Source organism: Accipiter gentilis, chromosome 2 (assembly GCF_929443795.1).
Source record: "Accipiter gentilis chromosome 2, bAccGen1.1, whole genome shotgun sequence".
Lineage (NCBI taxonomy): Eukaryota > Metazoa > Chordata > Aves > Accipitriformes > Accipitridae > Astur > Astur gentilis.
In genome coordinates, this window is record NC_064881.1 from 30383623 (window position 1) to 30402978 (window position 19356).

The 19356-nt window shown below is 42.5% G+C and overlaps 1 protein-coding gene across 7 annotated transcripts in view; it reads left to right on the top strand.

Annotated features, from left to right (window-relative positions):
• The first annotated feature begins 201 nt into the window (after positions 1-201).
• Positions 202-19356, top strand: part of MATN2 (matrilin 2) — a 78208-nt gene continuing 59053 nt past the window's right edge. For 4 of the 7 annotated variants that reach the window (XM_049822144.1, XM_049822177.1, XM_049822187.1 and 1 more), the window contains exons 1-2: positions 1353-1449; positions 10529-10696. In XM_049822144.1, coding sequence (XP_049678101.1) covers positions 10564-10696 — 133 coding nt within the window. In that variant the 5' untranslated portion in view covers positions 1353-1449; positions 10529-10563. Of the gene's footprint in view, positions 480-1128; positions 1197-1352; positions 1450-10528; positions 10697-19356 lie in introns of those variants that run through there. The other 3 variants (XM_049822161.1, XM_049822169.1, XM_049822151.1) reach the window with 3 other exon arrangements.

The window sequence follows — 19356 nt, forward strand, 5'->3', positions numbered from 1 at the left end:
CCGGACTATTGACTGCGCCACCGCCGTGACAGCTGAGGAACGACGGTCCCTTCTACCTGGCCCATTTATTTCATGCCTCCCTCAGCGTTTTCCCCGACGGAGGCTCCCACAGGCTCGCCGCGGTGGCAGACACCCGCATGATTCACCAGGGACTGTTTGCCTTGGCCCGGAGGTCCTCCGCGCGGGGAATGGGATTTCCATTCCCCGACGTTTCCCTTGGTCCGCTTCCCTGGAAGGGAGCGCGGGCCCGGCCCGGGGAGCACGGCGCTGGCCGGGGAGGGATGCCGCCTGCCTGGCGCTGAGCCGCCAGACCAAAACCACGGCGCTGTCCTCTAGCGGAGACCCCACGGCCCTTTCCTGCGGGGAGAGCCCACTCGGCCGGGGCAGGCACTCCTCCTCGGGGCTCCAGGAGCTGCCCTCACCGCCCCCTCACAGCGCAGGGCCAGGTCTGACAGGGAGGAACCAGTGGCGGGGCCGAGGTGCGCGGCGGGCGCGGGGCGGCGGGGCCGAGACGGGGCCGCTGCAGCCGGGAGCCCGGCGGGGCGGGAGGGAGCGGGACGGGCAGCCCGCGTCCCTGACGGGAGGGACCGGGTCCCGCGTCCCTCGGGGGACAGGCGGGACGGCGTGGGGCCGACGTCCCGTGTCCCGTCAGGGCCGTCGATCCCGTTTCTCCCCGCACGGCAGGCGGGAGGGAGCCGGAGGACAGCCCGCGTCCCTCACGCGGGGCAGGCGGGAAGGAGCGGGACCGCGTCGCTCACACGGGGCGAGCGGCAGGCAGCGGGGCGACAGCCCGTGTCCCTCACGGGGCAGGCGGGAAGGAGCGGGACCGCGTCCCTGGCGGCGGAGGCGGCCGAGGAAAGAGGGGCCCGGCCACCCGCGGCTGCCTCCCGGGGCCGCGCGGGTAAGAGCCGGCTCCGGAGCTCTGGGCGGGGAGGCCGGTGTGTCCCCAGCCGGACCCCCTTTTCCCTCCCCTCACTACGGCTGAGCCGGGCTACGGCCGCCCGGGGACGGGGCTGGCGGGAGGCGGCGGCTCCCCTCAGCCCGCGGCTCTCCCGGGGGAGGGGGGGGGGGGGGGGGGGGGCGGGCGGGGGAGCGCCGTCCGGGGCCGCGCCGAGGGGGGAGGAGGCGCTCCCGCGCTCTCTCCCGGCCGCCGCCGCTGCCCGCCGCCGAGCGGAGCGGCCCCGCCAGCCCCTCAGGTAAGCCCGGCTCTGCCGCCCGCGCTGCCCTGCCCCGCCCCGCCTCGCCTCTCCCGCCCGCCAGGCGGGTCCGCGGCGCCCCGCCCGGGGGCACCGGCAGCCCCGCTGCCTCCCGCGCCGCCCGGCGGGGCTCGGCATCGCTGACACCTCCGGGGCACGGCGCAGCCTGCGGTCACCCCCGCCCCGGGGCCCCGGCTCGGCGGAGGGACGGTCCTAGCCCGCGGCGGCGGTGGTGCCCTGGGGGCCCCTCCGGGTGAGGGGGCGGCCGGAGAGGGCCCCCGCGGCCGGCGGGGGCTGCAGCGCGGGCGGCAGGGGCCTGGCGGGGGGCGGGAGGCCGAGGCAAGGGGCCGCGGCGGGGTCCGGGGCTGGGTTAGATGGTCGCTTGCTGGGTCCCGCTGGAGACTGGGTTCGCTGCTCCTGTTTCGTCCGCAGGAGAAATGTTTCCCTTTCCCTTGGACTGCATGGGTCTGAGCAAAACCCCCACATACCCTCTCCCCCGTGCGTGCTTCAGTAACTCATTTAACAGTGTGTGTGCTGTGAGGAAAAAACCCCACTATATTTTAACATTAGTGCAGAATCGGAGCCAAGCTTTACCTAGAAACATTTGTCGGTGAGTAGCCTGCAGGTGTCTTTACCAGTTTCCAGCAGGACAGGACGCGGCTTATCCCCGTGCAGCCGGCAGAGCCCTGCAGGTAGCTCTCTCTGCCCGGGAGCAGTCACCTCTGACATGCAGCGTGGGAGCTGCCCGGGCTTCCTGAGAGCAGTGCGTTTGCTGGAGATGGAAGGACTGAGGGACGGTTTGCTGCATGTGATATACTTACCCTGGAAACCCAACCCAGATGGTACTCTTTGATCTTAGAAAAATTGTCGTGGCATCTTTAATGGCCACATATTCCTGTTTCAGAAGACAGCTCTTTCCGTGTCAGGCTGGCCGCTGCCACTGCTTGACCGTGGATTAGTGTTGACTGAGAGGGAAGAATGCAGCCTACTGATTTATGTAATACTTCCTAAATGCTTGGGTTTTCTTTTGGGGCCATCATTCAAGGGGTGAATGATCCTGACTGAGATCTGAAAAGGTGACATGCTGTGTTACATGTTGTAGCTGTGCTACTGTCAGGCAGCTGACTACTTTAGAAGAAATTATTATACTGAATCCCATCATAAATTCTCCTTAAATCAAGAGCTTACTAAAATACACATATGGCTTTCCATAAAATCTACAAAATATTTTTTGAATTATACACTTTTCATGTAGATGTGTCAGCTTAAGCACCAGATTTTTTGAACTTTTCCTCATGTACTGTTTATCACTATGATTATAACTATATTCATCAAATTAAATTTGATTTATTTTATGTCTTAAGAAAATGTAGCACTTGGTTACACAAGGCTGCGGCTAAGATCCTCAAACTTGCACTCAATATTCACACCTAATTACTTTACGTGAGTCTTTCCATTGACTTCACTGGGATTTCTGATGAACAAACTATAACACACTCTAGTGCTTATGAGCTGGGACCCTGGGACCCAGCTGTAATACTAAAAGATGTTTTAGTCAGTGCAGGCAAACTAGGGAAAGGCCAATCAGATCTCAATACTCTCCCATGACTTATAAACTAATTCCATGGGAGGGTAAAACACTAAGTACTGCTATTTAATTATAATCTGGACATCATTAACAAGCTCCTTTCATACAGTGTACACATTATTAGATCATGTTTTCATTTTGACCAAGGAGTATTTGGAATGGAGTGGTTTTAATCCCCAAATTATTGTTTTACGCTGGTGCTCGTACTGGGATCAGTGTGGGTTTGCAAATAAGTTTCAGAACTACTGTTATCCTTTTTTTTTAAAAAAAAAAAAAAGCCTTTCTGTTTGGAATTAACAGTCTGTTATGGTTTGTGACTGTACTTCATAGAGACAAAACTAAGCAGCCCACATATGTATTACATGTCATATAATATATGCTTTCGTATAAATACCTACTCTTTATGGTAAAAGCAAAGTTTCTGTTTTCCCATGTTAGTCTTCTGGGAACTTCGTGGAAACTCTTATGTCTAGATCAGATTTGGAACCAGAAAGTGCAAATGAGTATTCCCCAAAAGATCAAGATAATGAAAAGGTCTATTGTCCAAGTGGCAACTGAAGAAAATCATAATGTGGAGATTGATGCTGTCATAAAATAAGAATTCCCGCTGCTAAAGCTTGCTGTCTGACCACTAGAAACTATGCAGAGTAAACCATACTGTTCTACAGCATCACCCTTAATTTTTACATGGTGAGTTTCTGAAATTACTGAAAAGGTCGTCCAGTTCTGAGCAGGGGTTAGACCCAATGACCTACAGAGGTCCTTTCTGACCTAAATTATTCTATAATTCTATGGTTTAGTAGTTATTAGTTGTACAACAGTGATATCAGGAAGTCTATATGTGATTTAGATGAATGACTTAAAAATAACTGACCGCGTAATATTCTCTATTTCACTAGAGTTGTAGAAAATTAAATTATACATGTAGTACATATACTCTAAGCCCTTTAGATAACCAAGTCCATTGTGTAAAAGTCCTACCATGATATTTACACCTCACAATAAAATTTAGCACTGATCTTTGCTCTTTCTGATATGCTGTATATTATGGTGTGTATATTCATCAAAACAAGTGTGTGCTTCTCTGACCTCTGTGCTTGGATAGGCAAACTGTTCTTCCCTCACGCCCAGCACTCTTCTGATGGCTTCCAGAATGCAGTTGCCCTCCTGTATCACTCTGTGTATGGGTACTCATGCACAGTGTTGGGTTTGTGGGAATATTTGGCTGATTACCAAATGTCATTCACCTGCCTTCTAGGAACTGCTCTATAATGCATTTTGGGTCTTCCCTTTACTGTTTCAGAATCTGAGTTAATTTAGTCCACTGTCACATTTGATTGTATTAGTCCAGGATACAACTCAGCTGTGGGCATTTGTAGCAACAGGCAGAATAATTAGGTACTGATGGAGTTTCTTTCAGCTGCAGCCCAATTGCTATACAAGGCAGGGGGATGGCTCAGTACAGAGAGCACTGGAATACCCTTTTAGCTGCTGACACAGGGATGGATATGTGCTGGATGAGAAGTACCATACAAAAGCATAAGAAACAAAGCTGGAAGACTTTGCAAATCTGTGGTTGCCATCCTGTCCCTATCGCTATGTAGACATGTCTGGAACAGGCAAATTGTCATTGCATGCTAGGATCTTGCCTTTCTGCAGATACAAAACAACAACATGTGGCTGTAAAACTTCCTGTGGGGAAGTACACCTTCATGGACCCACGCAAAGAATTTGTCCCAGTCTTCTTGTGCTGGAGTATGCCTCTGGTCCTAAACCCACTGCAGATTTGGGTTACTTTTACTCTCTGGACACTCATTGTTTTAGACTGATGAAAGACTGATGTTCCCAAGTCAACAGTTAGTTTTGTTTGGTGGCTTGCTGTGCTACTATGAAAGTTGTTTGCATTTGGGTTGGCTGTCTCAGAATACACTTGAATTACCAGTTGACTTTTAGATAATGAGTTTCCCAGATTCATCTGACACACTGACAGCATGAATGGCCAAAGTTAGCCTCTTAAAAGGAGCTAAAGAACGTGTTAACAAGGGAGTACTGCTCTGCTGCTTTGCAGCACTTGGTGCAGTGGTGGGTAGGCTCATGGGCACATAGTGCCTGCCATCAGGGTTGAGGAGCAGATAAGGAATTTACAAACCTGGTTTCTTCTTCGTGATTCAACCATATTGGTGAGATGCAGCTGACAACCATGATTTAGGGGAGTTCTACCTGTCCTGTGCTGCTGAGCCTAGTGAAGGAGTCACAGAAAATCCAGTGCATTATTTGGTGGATCAGGATGACAGTAGAATGCTCCTTTGTAAGGATCAAGGCAAGATGGTGCTTCTTGCTGATGTGCTAAATATCATCCTCCTAATTATGGTCAGCTGCCTCCACACAACACCTGCATAGCTAGGGACAGATATAATATTGGACTCTGTGGGGCTCTATAGCTATTTTTCAGAACTGGAAAATGCCTGTGTCAGCAACTGGTCAAGAAAGACAGAGGAAATTATTAATACTCTATGTCCTGTAACCCATGCCACACACAGTGATTTTAATGAGTAATGCATGTGCTGGCTTGTGGATAGCGAAGTGCCTTGGAACATATTGTACCTGATAGTTAACAGGGCTTTACAGTGCCTGCTGTCCTTAATTTTTTTTAATTTCTAAGGTGATGAGATTGAGAATGAGATATTTTGTGGCTTTCATTTAATAAGAGCTCATTGGTTTTCCAAGTAACTCACTGTGCTTGCTAACTTGGGGACACAGACTCTGATTTTATTGACTTACATAGATCACTTGCAGTTCCTTTAACTTCAGTAAAGGCTTTTGATTTGATCACAGTTTCCTGGTATCTTAAAAATGTGTAGATAATGAGTGCTGAAGGAACTTCAGAATGTTTTCCCTTTTATGCACTTACATTCTTTATAACTTAAAACCACTGAAGTTAGATGTGCTGGCAGCTTAATGAAAGTAAATGGCTGTCTCTTTTTAACTATCAAACAAGGAAAGCTGAAGGCAGCCTTTGTAGTGGTAACAACTGCTGCCTTTGGTGCTTTTTTTGTCTTCTGTTTCCTTCCCATCTATGATGAGAAATTATATGGGTTCAAGAGAGGGGATATTATCTGCAGTTACTAAAGGTGTTGATGTTCCAGGTAACTGCTGAGAATTGTGCCAGTTTTGGTGGCAGTTGGAGAAGGTGGAGACATAGGGGTTTGTGGAGTTCATGTTTCATATTTAGCCTTGGAAGGGAACTTGTACTGCAAGATGAGGAAGGAGACCACCCAGAGGAGTAGGACGCATGAGCTGAAACATATTACTACCCTGGTTTTCCAATTTCATTTTCAGCATGATCTGCCCAGCAAGGACAGGTACATTTCTAAGGTACTTGAATGAAATAAAGGTGGCTTTCCAGGCCAGTGGAAGGGTTTCCCAAATCTGTGTGAAAGAAATTTCCCTGAAGTGGGCTAAAAGATGGAAGAACACTGACTTCAGCATGAGCCACAGAGCATCTCTTCTCCCTTGACATTATTTAAGAGTTATCACAGTGAAGAGGACAAATCTTAATAACATCCACCATGCAGTGGAGAAGGTAATTGATTTATCACCACTGACACTGAATATTCAGTACTGTCTCTGTCCAAAACATCTATCAATCCCTTATGAGGAGACTTCAATGGAAAGACATTTGAAAGGGTAGAAACAGGCTTCTGTTGTTTGAGTGCTGTGCAACAAAGGAAATGGGTCATTTAAAGATAAAGTCCCAATTTCATTTTTCAGTATTCTTATGCTGTAGTTCATGAAAATTGAAAATCCGTAACAGTGCATCAGAAAAGTTATTCTGTTGCACGGGTATATGGCTAAGCAAGCACAGATAAAATTGATGAGAAAAACACCATGGAAATATTTAGCTCTTGACTAGCAGCCAGTTAGGGAGCAAGGGAAGCCTGAAAAGAACCAGAGAGCCCATCTATCTACTTGCCATCTTCTAGGATAATCTCCTCCTTTATACCAACCTTCTTCAAGACAGCTGCAGCTATTGCAAGCAACCCTCACCAGATTGTACCTCTGTGAGCAGCAGTTACCTGTTCTCTGTTAGGAGTTTCTTCACATGTCCAGCAGAGCAGTGTGCTGCACTGACTGTTCCAAGGTTGCTGTGAAAGCCCTGCATAGGACCCTCTTCTTCCTCTCTCCATGGGTAGAAGAATGGAGCAGTGGAAGCTGGCGCATCTGGTGCTCCACCTGGTTGAGCCCCATGGATTGCCACACTTCCTCTTGGTGTCTTCTGCTTTTGAGGTGTTTGGGATGTTTGTGATACAGTGAATTGGTCTTGGTTCTGCCCAGGGGAGTCGGCTCCTGATGGTATAATGCTGAATATTCCTGCTGTGACAGCTGGAATCAAAGTGCTTGAAACATATTTTCCAGGTAGCCACAAAAATATGTGTTTGCAAGTTTGGTACTTTCAGAATGTGTTCTCAGCTGGTAGAGCAAGGGTCAGCCAGCAATATGAAGCTACAAAGCACTGTGCCAGCAGCCTGGCTTAGCCTGCTGGGAAAATGAGGTGCTAAATACCGAATGTGGTGCAATAAACACCAGCCAGCTTCTAGAGTGAAGACAGGGGACCTTGCAGAAGACCCAGAAAATAAACAAAGGACTGTGGGAGGTCTGTATGCTGAAGAGCCATGCAACCACAATACAAAGTGGTCATGTAAAAATGCAAGCAGTGTTGGAGACAAATATGTACCTGGAGCTAGAGCAAAGCACACAAGTCCAGACTGTCATCACCTCAGGAAAGCAGCACCGAAGCTTTTAGTGTGGATGAAAGGGTGGCAACAAACTTGGATCCGTGGTGTCTATGATCACATACACAGCCTTTGGCTTTGGGAACTTGTTTATTTTTTCATTGAAAATGGATGCAAACTCACTTTAATTTTTATTTTATATTATCTTATATATAAAAATTGTAAGATGAGGCAACTAAAGCTCTCCTCTGTTAAACATTTCTGTCTTTTGAAACAGTATTTTAAAACACTGTTTGTGAGGGTAGGAGTGTATTGATAAATAGATTTTTAAATTTTTTTTTTAATGAGAATTGGATCTTTTTTGGTGGAATTGTAAGTAGGCTTATTTTCTTGTTAACAGGGTAAAGATAAAGATATCGAGATCTAAGGATCTAAGGTTTCTGAATCAAGATGAAGTACTATTGAACAATAGAAGTTATGTTAAGTTTTAATAAAAAGATCCCCAGAAAACTAGGCACTGCTATTCAATGCTTCTGTTTCTTTAGTACCCCCAACCTTACTTTTCAAAGGGACTGGTAAAATAACACAAAACTGAAAATTTACTGCTTTAATATGTTTCAGAATTCAGTGACAGCTAATGAATGATTATGCAGGCATTTTGGTTTATTTGGTCAGCTAATCATATGATAGCAAACAAACATTTTTTTTTCTTATTTCTGAACTTGCTTGGGGACAGTTGTAAACCTAGTGAATTTGAAATTGCAACCAAATATAAAAAATTGCTACAAAGTTATAAAATATGTCAAGTGCCAGAAGGTAAGAGGGTTTAATTTGGGATACTTTGCAGAGCTGGTAGGACTGTCCTGAGTCACTTTATCAGTTTCATTTGGCATCATGCTGTTACTGGATGGTTCAGCAATGGGTTGTGAAGGTGCTCTGCCACAGTATCCTTGGTTCTCCACTAACATGCCATCAGGAGAGGGTAAAATGGCTTTACTTAGAGATTAGCCCAATCTTCACAGCTCTTTAAGATGTATAGGAAGGAGGGATGAGTTATGCCACTGATAACTAGGTAACAGCCAGATAGCACTCTTGAACAAGCTGTTCATGCCTGGTTCCTGTGACAGCCTTGTAAGGAATAGATTTCTCTACACTCCTTAGCTCTCTGAGCTTGGCTTCTATGTTTCTAAAACATTGGTGCTAGAACTGGCCTGTATCCCTGAGGTCCATTTGCTTTGTGTGCTGAAGGAACAGGCCAGAGAGGAGGCCCCCTTGCACTGACAGCCCTGTGTTTGTTGACGATGCTCTGAGAAGTGAGGAGACAACCTGGGAGAAGCTTTCGTCGGTAATCTCCAGCCAGTAACAACTGTTGCATCCAGCAAAATTTTGTCCCATTTTCAGTGGTGCACGCTGTTTGCAGTGTTCATCTGTTTCTGACTAAAGCACTGGAGATACTCTACCAATAATACCATCTAGGTGTCCTTGCTGCTAGGGCTCCAAAAATTTAAATTTTTGTGGCCACTATTATAAGCACCAACTATTTACATCTCTTTCCTAGTCTGAATGTCCTTAAATCACATATTGACTGTTACTGATAATACTGAACATTTAAGCAAGGCCAGGCATTTTGAGTGCAAAGAATCAGTTCATTTTGCTCTCTCGCATATACACCAGAACATTGTGTTTACATTTGGGGATGCTAGTAGAAGACACAAAAGGAGAAATAGATTGATGGACAGAAAAATAGATCACTGTGTAACGGTTGTGCAGGACAGACTAAAGAATAATGTATAAAATCTTTTTATTAGAGAGAAAGTATTTACTCAGAATTTTCTTTTCTGCCAGTGAATACCTCATGGTAGGAAAAAAATCAATTCTCTTTCTGAGCTGGGGCATTTAGTTGCCTTCTGTTACAGATCTGTGGTTCTATCTGCTTATCAGGTTTAGGACCCTATTAAAATTGTTTTCAACATCTTAGTTACTTAACGAAGAATTACTGTTAAAATTTGCATTGCTTCTAAAATTTCCACTCAGTTTCAGGTAGAACAGTTCTTTGTTGTGAAAGTCAGTAGTTTTATCCATCTCCTGTGCACCTAGAGGAGCTCTTCAAGCTTCATCATATCACCAGTTCCAAGGCTGAATCTAGCTCGTGTGAGATGCTCTCTTCACAACTCAGAACAGTAAAGTTTTGGGGGGAAGTAGAAGGAATTGCCCTCTGAGGAAGCCCACCAACAATAGACATGGCCAGAAGATGAGCTTTTAGCATGTCAGTCTTAGCTTTCTGTTTGTGGGCAGTCAGCCATGGCTTTTGATGATGTGTTAACGAACTCCTGGCCAGGACTCATCTCTTAGTGTTGGACTTTTGCCTGTCAATTTGTTCTTCTGTATGACAAAAATCCATAACCTATGGCAAGCTCATTGCCAGTCCTCAGAACTCTCCTTGAGTAAACAAGATTCATCCTGTAGTGTTATCTTCATGCTAGCAACCACAGACAGTCTTCTGAAAAGGAAACATGAGCTGTTACTGGTTCACATGTATAGTTGCTGTTTCTGGAATACATTCCCTTCTCTTGTTTTAATTCTCCAAGATTTTCTGAAGCAGGTATCCCTCGGACTACAAGAACCATTAAACTTCTGAAAAAATGCAATGGAGTGCTGAATAGAATACTGAAAATATATTTCTGTCCTCTTCAAACCTGTTTATGCTGACAGGCTAGGTGAAACAAAGTTCCTTTTCTTGCTTTAAAAATACATGATGATTATAAATGATTGTAAAAGTTGATACATTTTAAATGTTAACTGTGAACTTCAACTGACAATACTTATAAACACTATGCAGGGTCTGCTAACTGCTACTTTATTATGTAGATCTTTTTTTGTAGGTGTAGGTATTATTCCATGCCAGTGTATCTGCATGTTTGTATGTGCTGGGAGGGAAGCAATGCAGCTGGGTGGCTGGCAGTGTATCTTTTTGTGTAATCAAATAGCTCATCTCCTCTCCTTTATTGCAGTTTCACATCCTTGAATGTCCATCTATTTCTAGAAGATGAAGAAAATGATTGCATGCTTCTTTCTGCTGTTCGGACACCCTCTGCTTTCTACGGTCTCTGTCATGGCAAAAGATCTCCCTGGAGGACATTTTCTCCGAAGAAGGGATGTTAACTCACAATATCTACTAGGTAAGTTACCAAAAAAAAAAAAACCCAAACCAAACCCCACAGAAAAACGACTACACATCACCACCAAAAGCCATTGGAAATGCAAATGATAAAAGGCATAAGCAGCTGGACAAACCTTGGCTGAGATAGTTTATAATAAAAAGGAGATTGCCATTTGCAAGCAGGAATATGAGGAAGTTGACCAGTTAGCAGCTGTTGAAAGAAGGTGTTTACTTTTGGGGTAGTAGATCTACTTTATGTAAGTGATATGAAATAAATATTTACTACAGGACTGTCTTGGAAAAAGAACCTTATTTTCGCTGTTTAGAGAAAACACATATTGGTCCATGGAGGTTCTGTCAAAGCTTCCTTTTACGATGCCAACAAGTTTTAGCTGTCTGTATGTATGTGCTGTGTGTAAGGATGATTGAATGGAAATCAGTGGCTATTGAAATGAGGCTTGTCATTACATTATTGATGCTAATCTCTTCATTTTGTCAGGTTAATTTTCTTTATAATGAGTAGCTCATTTTATCTCGTTTGCCAAAAAAAATGAGGACAGGACCTAGCAGTTTTAGCTCATGGCTGTCATATTTTAAAACATAAGGTTCATCTCTCTCTTGTTGATCATTGCCTGTACATCATCAGGCAGTTTGCTGGTCAACTTTTTAATCTGCTAACAGTTTGTGACTTAGAATCATTTTCTTTTGCTTATTGTTTAAAGTAATTGTCAGAGTATGAAAACACAGCATGGATGGGCCTTCGGACACAGCCCATCATTAGGGATTCATGATACACCTCAATAGTAGATCTATTCAGATATCTCTTCCAGCCACTGGGAGATGTTAAGTTGCCTGCCTCCCCATAAAGGTCACCTAACCTAGGTGAACATGAGGAATGTGAAATGTACTGCAGAAGATGTATTGGGAAGAAAGAAGAAGAAAGCAAGCCAGAACATGGGAGAATGGGTGACAGAGAGGGGAGCACCAAGTTTTATCAGTGAAACTCTTCTCCAAACAAAACATAATCCTTTAAATATATAAAATTTCATAAAGTACCATTTGCAATCTGTCCTTTGTTAACTTAAAAACATTGGTTTTCACTTCCTATAGAACAAATTTAAGCCAAATGACAACAGATTTCCCCTTCTTATTCATCTTTCTCAAAAGTAGTAGATGCCGTCTTGAGACATTTGGGGTTCTGCAACTGAAGGCTGAAAACCACAGCTCTGGAAATCTAGTCCACCAAAAAACATGGGTGTGGAACAGCAAAGAGAAGTACCCACATTCACGCCTTACTGAACAAGACTCTTAAACTTTCTAAAATCCTAATTCTAAAATGTGATTAAATAGCAGCCCCTCCTGAATATTTTAGTGTCCCCAGCAAATACCCTAAGTGAACTTATTACTTTAAGAAATAAACTCCCTGTCTCTAGAAAATGAATGCACTAGCAAGGTGTTATGTAGAGAAACTAAAAGGTGTCACGTTTCTCAGCTTGCCTTTTTTCCCTATGATTTTTTAAATTGCTTTTATAGCCTCTAGTGGAAAATGTATGAAAGGAATTAGCACTCGATATAAATCAAAATGTATAGATTAAATTATTTCTTTCTTTCAAAAGCCAAGCAATTTGTGGTCCCTGCATTTGGAAAATCCTGGATCCCTATTCACTTTGGCATGTGCAGGATGCAAACAATTCTGGCAGCTCTGGCTGAAAGAACCTTTTCAAGACATTAAATGATGCAAGAAACTTGGGACATTTTCTGGTCCAGCCCATAAAAGTACGTGGCAGTTTGGAGTCAGACTCTTGGGCCTTGCATTTTGTTACAATAAATTAGGTCACCTGCTTCAGATTCAGCAGTGCATATAAACAGTGGCATGGTTAAAACGTGCCTCTCTGTAAAGAACAGAATGTGTAAAATGCATGCCACTCTGCTGGAAAGCTGTAGTGTTCCTTAAATGACATGAGAAAGAATGGGGCCAAACCATGGTCTCAATGACATCAAGTCTATTGACTTAATAAAATCCCCCCAGAATTACAGCAATTTAGCAGGGATTAGAAGCTGTCCTGTTCTACATAATATGTATATTATAAATAGTAGTGATGATGACAATTGCTGCTGTTGTGGAAAGAGTTGGTTGGCAAGCAAAAGTGAGCAATATAGCTGCAAAGAGCCAACAGATACCTGGAAAAGTAATAAAAGTTCAGGTTTTGGAGGGTTTTTTTAGTAGAGCTCTCTATGTTTTTAGCACTAAAATGAGGGATTATGCTATGTAAATATTAGTGGCGTTAAAATAATTTTATTCCTTTTTTTCTTCCTTTTACCAATTTCTAAAACAAGAGTGTACTGCTGTGATGACTGTTTACTGGTAAAATACAAGTAGTGTCCATGTACAGAATTAAAAGTCCTTGCTCCAGGAAACTAACATAAATAAGCAAAATGGAATGGATGAAAAATCCTGTGGGATTGTCCATATAGATATAAAAGGACTTTGGGATCCAGCTATAGGAGGATTTAATTTTTCGGCAGCCATGCACTAATATGTCATAGATTTCTTAATTGTCTTGTTAGGGCTAATAGCTTACATGTTTTAATGAAGGTTTCAGAAGGAATGAACTATGTCTTTTCTATGTTTCTTATCCCCAGTCTTTCTGCTAAAACTCAGTGTGTGTTGTTCTAATTTGGCAGATCTTTTTCATTGCTTATTGTGGTTTAAAACTATTATTGCTACAGCTAATAATTTCCATTAAAGGTCTGAAATCTTTTGTGCAAGGATTGATTTCACATAAAGTTTTTGAAACTCTCTCAGTGTGGCCCTTGAAAGCCAAACTGCTTTGCAGGTTTTTCTTTCTTTAAACACTGAATCAAACTTCAAAGTATGTAAAACTTGTCAATTGTGCCAATTTATTTAAATTTGTTAACATTTTCTTAAATCTTTCTTGCAGCATATTAGTTGCAGAACATGTGTAGTTGCTTTAGTGATAGAAAATATACATGTATTTCTCGTAATAACAGAATTTGCATTAGAGATTGCTGGAAAAAAATTGTTTTAATGTAGCTGTGTTTATGTTTTAAAGGATCTTTTCCATAGTCCTGCAAAATCTTGTGAAATAACAGAAAGAAATAGGATGGTCCATTTGTCTTTCCTGTAGCAGAGGGTGGTCACCTCTCCCCTTATGTGGCGTATGAACTAAATTTTGCTTTCTCTTTCCCCTCATCAGTTAATTTGATCCTGAGTATTGGATCTTTGGCCTTACCCTGATTCCTTAAAGGAAATTAATCTTTTGGTTTAGAATCTTCTCTTTTAAGGGCTTTATCAGAGCTCTGAAGAGTTTTTGCTTAGCTCTGACAAAATCATTGTTCCTGCTAAGCACAGCTGCTTTGTTAGATTACACACAGATCACTGAAAGCACAGTTTGCCAGCTTAGAATTTCTTTTTGGATACTATAGAAAAGCAGTAATGGAAATATACTTGGCTACATGGTTATAAAGATAAAATTATGTCTGTTACATTAGCAAATTCCCCTCAGATATAACTGAAATGGACTTCTGCACCTAAACAGATGAAGAGCTGTGTCAGATGTCCAGAGTGGTGGTTTCCATACTGTGATTTCAAGGCCATGGTCAGAGGTCCACAGCATCTTTCAGCAGGTTCCATGTTGAGAAGCAACCTGTGCCCAGTTCTTGCAAAATGTAGCTTTTTTTGGTGTTTGATGTTGTGGGTTTTTTTGATGGAGGGGATTTGGGACTTATACCCTACTGCATCTTAATAATTTATTAAAAAAGAAAGCAAAATTTCAACACTGTGGAAAAAACCACAAGGTTTTGTGTTGTGGGTTTTTTTTCTTGGTGAACTCTTGTAAACTGGGCATGTGTTTCATGTCACATGGGCATATTTCTTTGGAGAGCTCTCAAGTGGATGCATGGGAATAATTGTATAAGCTGTAGAATAATATTCTAAGCAATAACATTCTTTCTGTTCCTTAGGCATATAAACCAGGCACCTACCTGTTTTTGAAAACAACTATTTATGTGAGAAGAAAAGCTAATTTAGGGGCAATCCTTTAGATACTATGTGATACTACAAGAAAGAAACTACAAGAGATTAACTGATACTGCACAAAATTGAAACAGAGAAGGGAAAGGAGGCCAAGAAGGAAATGTACTTGGCTCCAGTTCAGTAGAAACTGCTGCTAAACACAAGTGTCCCTGTCTGTGTTAAATTATATTTTACAACAAAATATATAATGATTTATCTCTTGGTTGTGTATATATGATTCCACTAATAATATGAAGGGAAGTAATATGAAGTACACAGGGTGCTCACTAAATTTATGAATCACTCGCTACAGTCAGTTAAAATTATTCCAAACATTCTTATATCCAACCCAGTTCTTAAACGTGTGGTGTAACTTTAGGGCTCAAGAACTTTATCAGGTTAACGATTCTGGGTTAAATTTTAGCCACACATCAGAGGGGGAAATATGTGACAAAAGTGAGTCTGGTCTGTGATGCTTCTGTGGAGTGCAGATAAGATTTCTGTTTAGTTTTGGTTGAATTCGTTGTACATTTATACACTAAGAGCTGGCCAGAGATCTCTAAATCCTGCTAATGTGGACGGCTGAATCAACATGGGATGATAACTGCTGTAAGAAACTCATTCGCAGCCTCAGCATATGTGTGTATGCGTTATTTTTTCAAATCAATGCAACCCTGCCAAATTTTTTTGTCCTCAAACATGTTAAGTAGATTCATTGTAACTGAAGCCTGCATTGCAATTGAAGTCAGAATTGTGTCATGATAACTACATAATGTGTTTGACATACTATGCTGGTATAGTACTTGGGGACATCAAAACTATTCCAGGCAGTAGATAAAGGTAGGAAGAGGTTGCAAATTACATCTTTTGAATTATCACGGTTTTAGTTAAAATATAAGCAAAATCCTAACCAAACTTTTATAAGGATACAAAGTAATCAAATACATATCAATTTAGACTCTCTCTAATCAAAACATAAAATTGCCATATAAACAGAGATGTGTTACATATGGAAACAGAGAGAGCAAAGCATTTTACACTCTGTGAAATCCCCTGTTTCTTCCTTCTGAGATGTGTAGGTACATCTTACAATCGTTGTGCCTCAAGGCAATATTAACAATTGCATGCTTTGCTTCCCAGTAGTGATTGTCTCAATAGCTGAGAGGTCTCCCATAGACTTTATGCCAAGTCTTGAAACTTCAGCTTTCATCTTAATCTCTCAGCTGTCAGCCTCTTCCCTGTGATAGCTGTTGTCCATTATCTACCTGCTGGGATCTAAAACAGTAGCAGGAAGGTTGCACTTGCTCAGACCACCCCACTCTTTCAGGTTTCTGGGTTTTGTTTGCAGTGGGAGACTCTCTGTCTGTGGCTCTGAGGCTTGGTAGCCTGCCTTGTGCCTACCCAGCCCCTAACAGAGGTCCTGGGGTTTGAGAAGGCAAGATCTGAACGGTGATTGTATCCCTGCCCAGCCATTTGTTCCCTGCAGAAGTTATCCCTTAAGCAGGCCCAATTGATGAGCCATGAGGGCTAGCTGGGACCATGACAGACCCCAGGGATTTGTGTCCTATTCTGAGTATGCTCATCTGCAGCCAATTATGGAGATCAGAAAGTTTGGAATTTGGTCTGAGTTAGCAATTTTTAACCACATAACATTATGCTTGCCAACTGTCGTATTTAGTATTCATTATTAATTTTCAAGTCATGTATCAAAATGGCATTTACTTTTAAGCCGCTTAAAGGGCAATTCAGTAATTAATGTTATATAGGCTATAATTCTATTTCTGGCAGCACAAGAAATTTTCTTGTGTTCTTTTAACGTATAAGTATTTCCTCTAACAAAGCCTTTTCTTTTCCCTTCTTCTTCTCTTCTCTCTTCTCTTTGTTTTTTTCTTATTCTTTTATCCCCCCCCCCCCCTTTTTTCCCTTTTCCCTTTTTCTTTTTTCTTTTTTAAAATGATCTGTAAGTTTTCTACAAGGAGTAAAGAATATCTGCTGCTACAGAAAAAAACAAGTTGTGTACTAAACTCCAAATGCTCTTTGTGTTTCTGAAGTTGTTTGTTACAACCCCCACAAATTACTGTGAAATACCATTTCTGTTTGAAAAAGTTTGCTTTGACAATAATTCACTGAGTAAAATTACAAACAGTTTTTCTGTGTATATTCTCAAAGAGCTCAAAGCCTCCTCTGTGTATTTTGTCTTGAAGGAAGATCAAGCCAAATGAAAGAACACTGTATGTTCAAAAGTGTGGTGGTTTTGGCTTCATTGTGAGTACTTTAGCTTAATAATTAAAAAAACCACACATGTGCAAAATTAACTTGAAAATCCTGGAAACAGCATTTGCATAACTTAAGGAACCCCTCATTTTATAGGCATGAGTAGGTAATCAGACACTATTGTGAATGAAGACAATATGCCTTTAAATTGCTTTGGAAGCTAGAAGACACTGTCTACTTATTTAAGTACTGCTGAAGTGGTAGAACTAATGGTTTGGCAGTGGGCATGATGTCCCACCTATTTTGGGGGGCAGGGGGAAATGGTATATGGCACTATCCCCTGATGCTGTTTCTGAAACTATTCTGGAAAGGAGTCTGATACTTAGACTGTTACCAGTAGATAGAAATATGTGGTTTCAGGTCAGCTGATCAATGAGTAACGTTGAAGTTTCTAACAGCTTTCCCTGTAAACAAAGACATGGGCAACTTAAAAAAAAAAAGTATGGATAGGAGTTTTTAAAAAGTTAAGCTAATGTCCTGGAAGCAGAACAGCACAAACTCATTAAGGTTACATTTTTTCACTGAATTTTCTACGCTGCTACTAACAGTCATTTACTTTCTCTATCTGTTCTTTCTGTAATAATTTCCAACAGCACCCCAAGTAGCTCAGGCAAGATAGGAGTTTCAGATCTTCAAGGAGAAAGATATGAAGCTCATCTTGTCCCACACAATCACCTTTTTGTGTGTTGTGATTTGCTGTCTTACAGATGTGTGCAGGAAAAGACAGTCGCAGGCAAGAGTAAATGCCTCTAGGCTGTCTGTGGGAACTGGATTCAAAGTAGCATTAACTGTGTGTACTACAAGGTTTCTCCATCATAGCTCAGAAAATGAGTTCCTGCTCTCTCATCAGTGCGAGCTACGCTCAGCTGAGAGCACATAACATTTGTTTCCATCAGGAAGTGGTGGGTAGATGATGCTCCTGGGACTGGCATGGGGATATCAGGATGCTTTACCCCTCTCTCCAGGTGTTCCCCTGCCTACAAGGGAAAGCAAAACTGCTCCACGGTCCTCCTGACCATTAAAGCAGGTTTGACTCCTGTCAGGAAACCCAACAGTTTCCATCTCAGTACAGCTGAAATATGCAAAAAGAACTAAGAACTTGGGAGTATCCCTACACCATACTTCGGCTTCATGCCAGAGACAGCACCAGTCTCAGTAAAGATATAGAGAAATACTAGAAGTCAGTTTTGGGACTCTGGAATTAGAGAGACTTTATCTTAATAATGACCTTGTTATTTTGGAAGGGATGACAGGGAAGGAATAGAAATGGTGGGATGAAATGAGAACAAGGTAATGGACCCTTCTGCAGTGACTGATAAATGAAGCATTTGCATGTAGAAGGAAGTGGAAATCTGTGGACAAGAGCCTCCTGCTGTACAGTTCTCCCAGAGATTTTGGAAGTTCAGAAAAGATTTTGTCAGAGGCAATGAAGAAATGTCTGGGGGCTGTGTTGCATTTAGAGATTGTTCCCAGATGAAGAAATTTGTAAGAAGGAATGGGTGAGCTGCCAAACTCATAGTGAATCTTTGGGTTAGGGCCAGAGGCCTGTGAGTTTGGGGAAAGTCTCAGAGCAAGGATGGGGCCAGGGAGTGTGGGGCAGGTCTTGGGGCCAGGATCTGTCCCAGAGCTGGCAAGAGGTGGAGTCACCTGCAGAGCCATGTGCAGCACATATGCCTGCCAGGAAAGGGGTAATGAGCAGTTTCTAATGTTTATTCAGGAACTAGGTATGATTATATCTGAAATACACCATACCATCCTTTGCCCTTCTTTGAATTAAAATGAGAAAAAAGAAAGGAGTGGAAGGTAACTTGCACAAAATGTCTAACTAAAGCCACGAAGTGCTTGGAATTACTGCTATTCATCATTTAATCTTGGCAACAACCACAAAATGTTTTTTTCCAAACAGAAACAATGTTATATTAACTGCTATGTACTTCATGCTTGATCTTTGCAAATGAAGCTACTGCAGTTTCCTAGAAGGTGTATGTAGGTAATACATAGATATGTCTTTCTTCCCATCTGAGCATTTTGCTCTTGGTATATTTATGAATTGCAAATTTGAGCATTCTTTACTTGTATGATTGTATGGCAAGAAGATTAAACCTTGATGAACTAAGAAATCTTTTGGAAATACCTGAGAACCTGTCAAATCCAATCTTGCTAGCTGGAGATTTAGCTAGGGAAAACCAGAATTCTGGACTTCAAGAACAAATACTTGACACCCAGCAAGTTCATACATTTTGAAACAAATTTGGTAGGAGTTATACTGAGATTTTTCAAGAAAGCAAAGATTTGTAAAGTTGTAAATAAAAGAGAGGCAAGTAAGGTTGAAGGCTAGAGGGAAAATGAAATAATAAAATGGCAAAGAC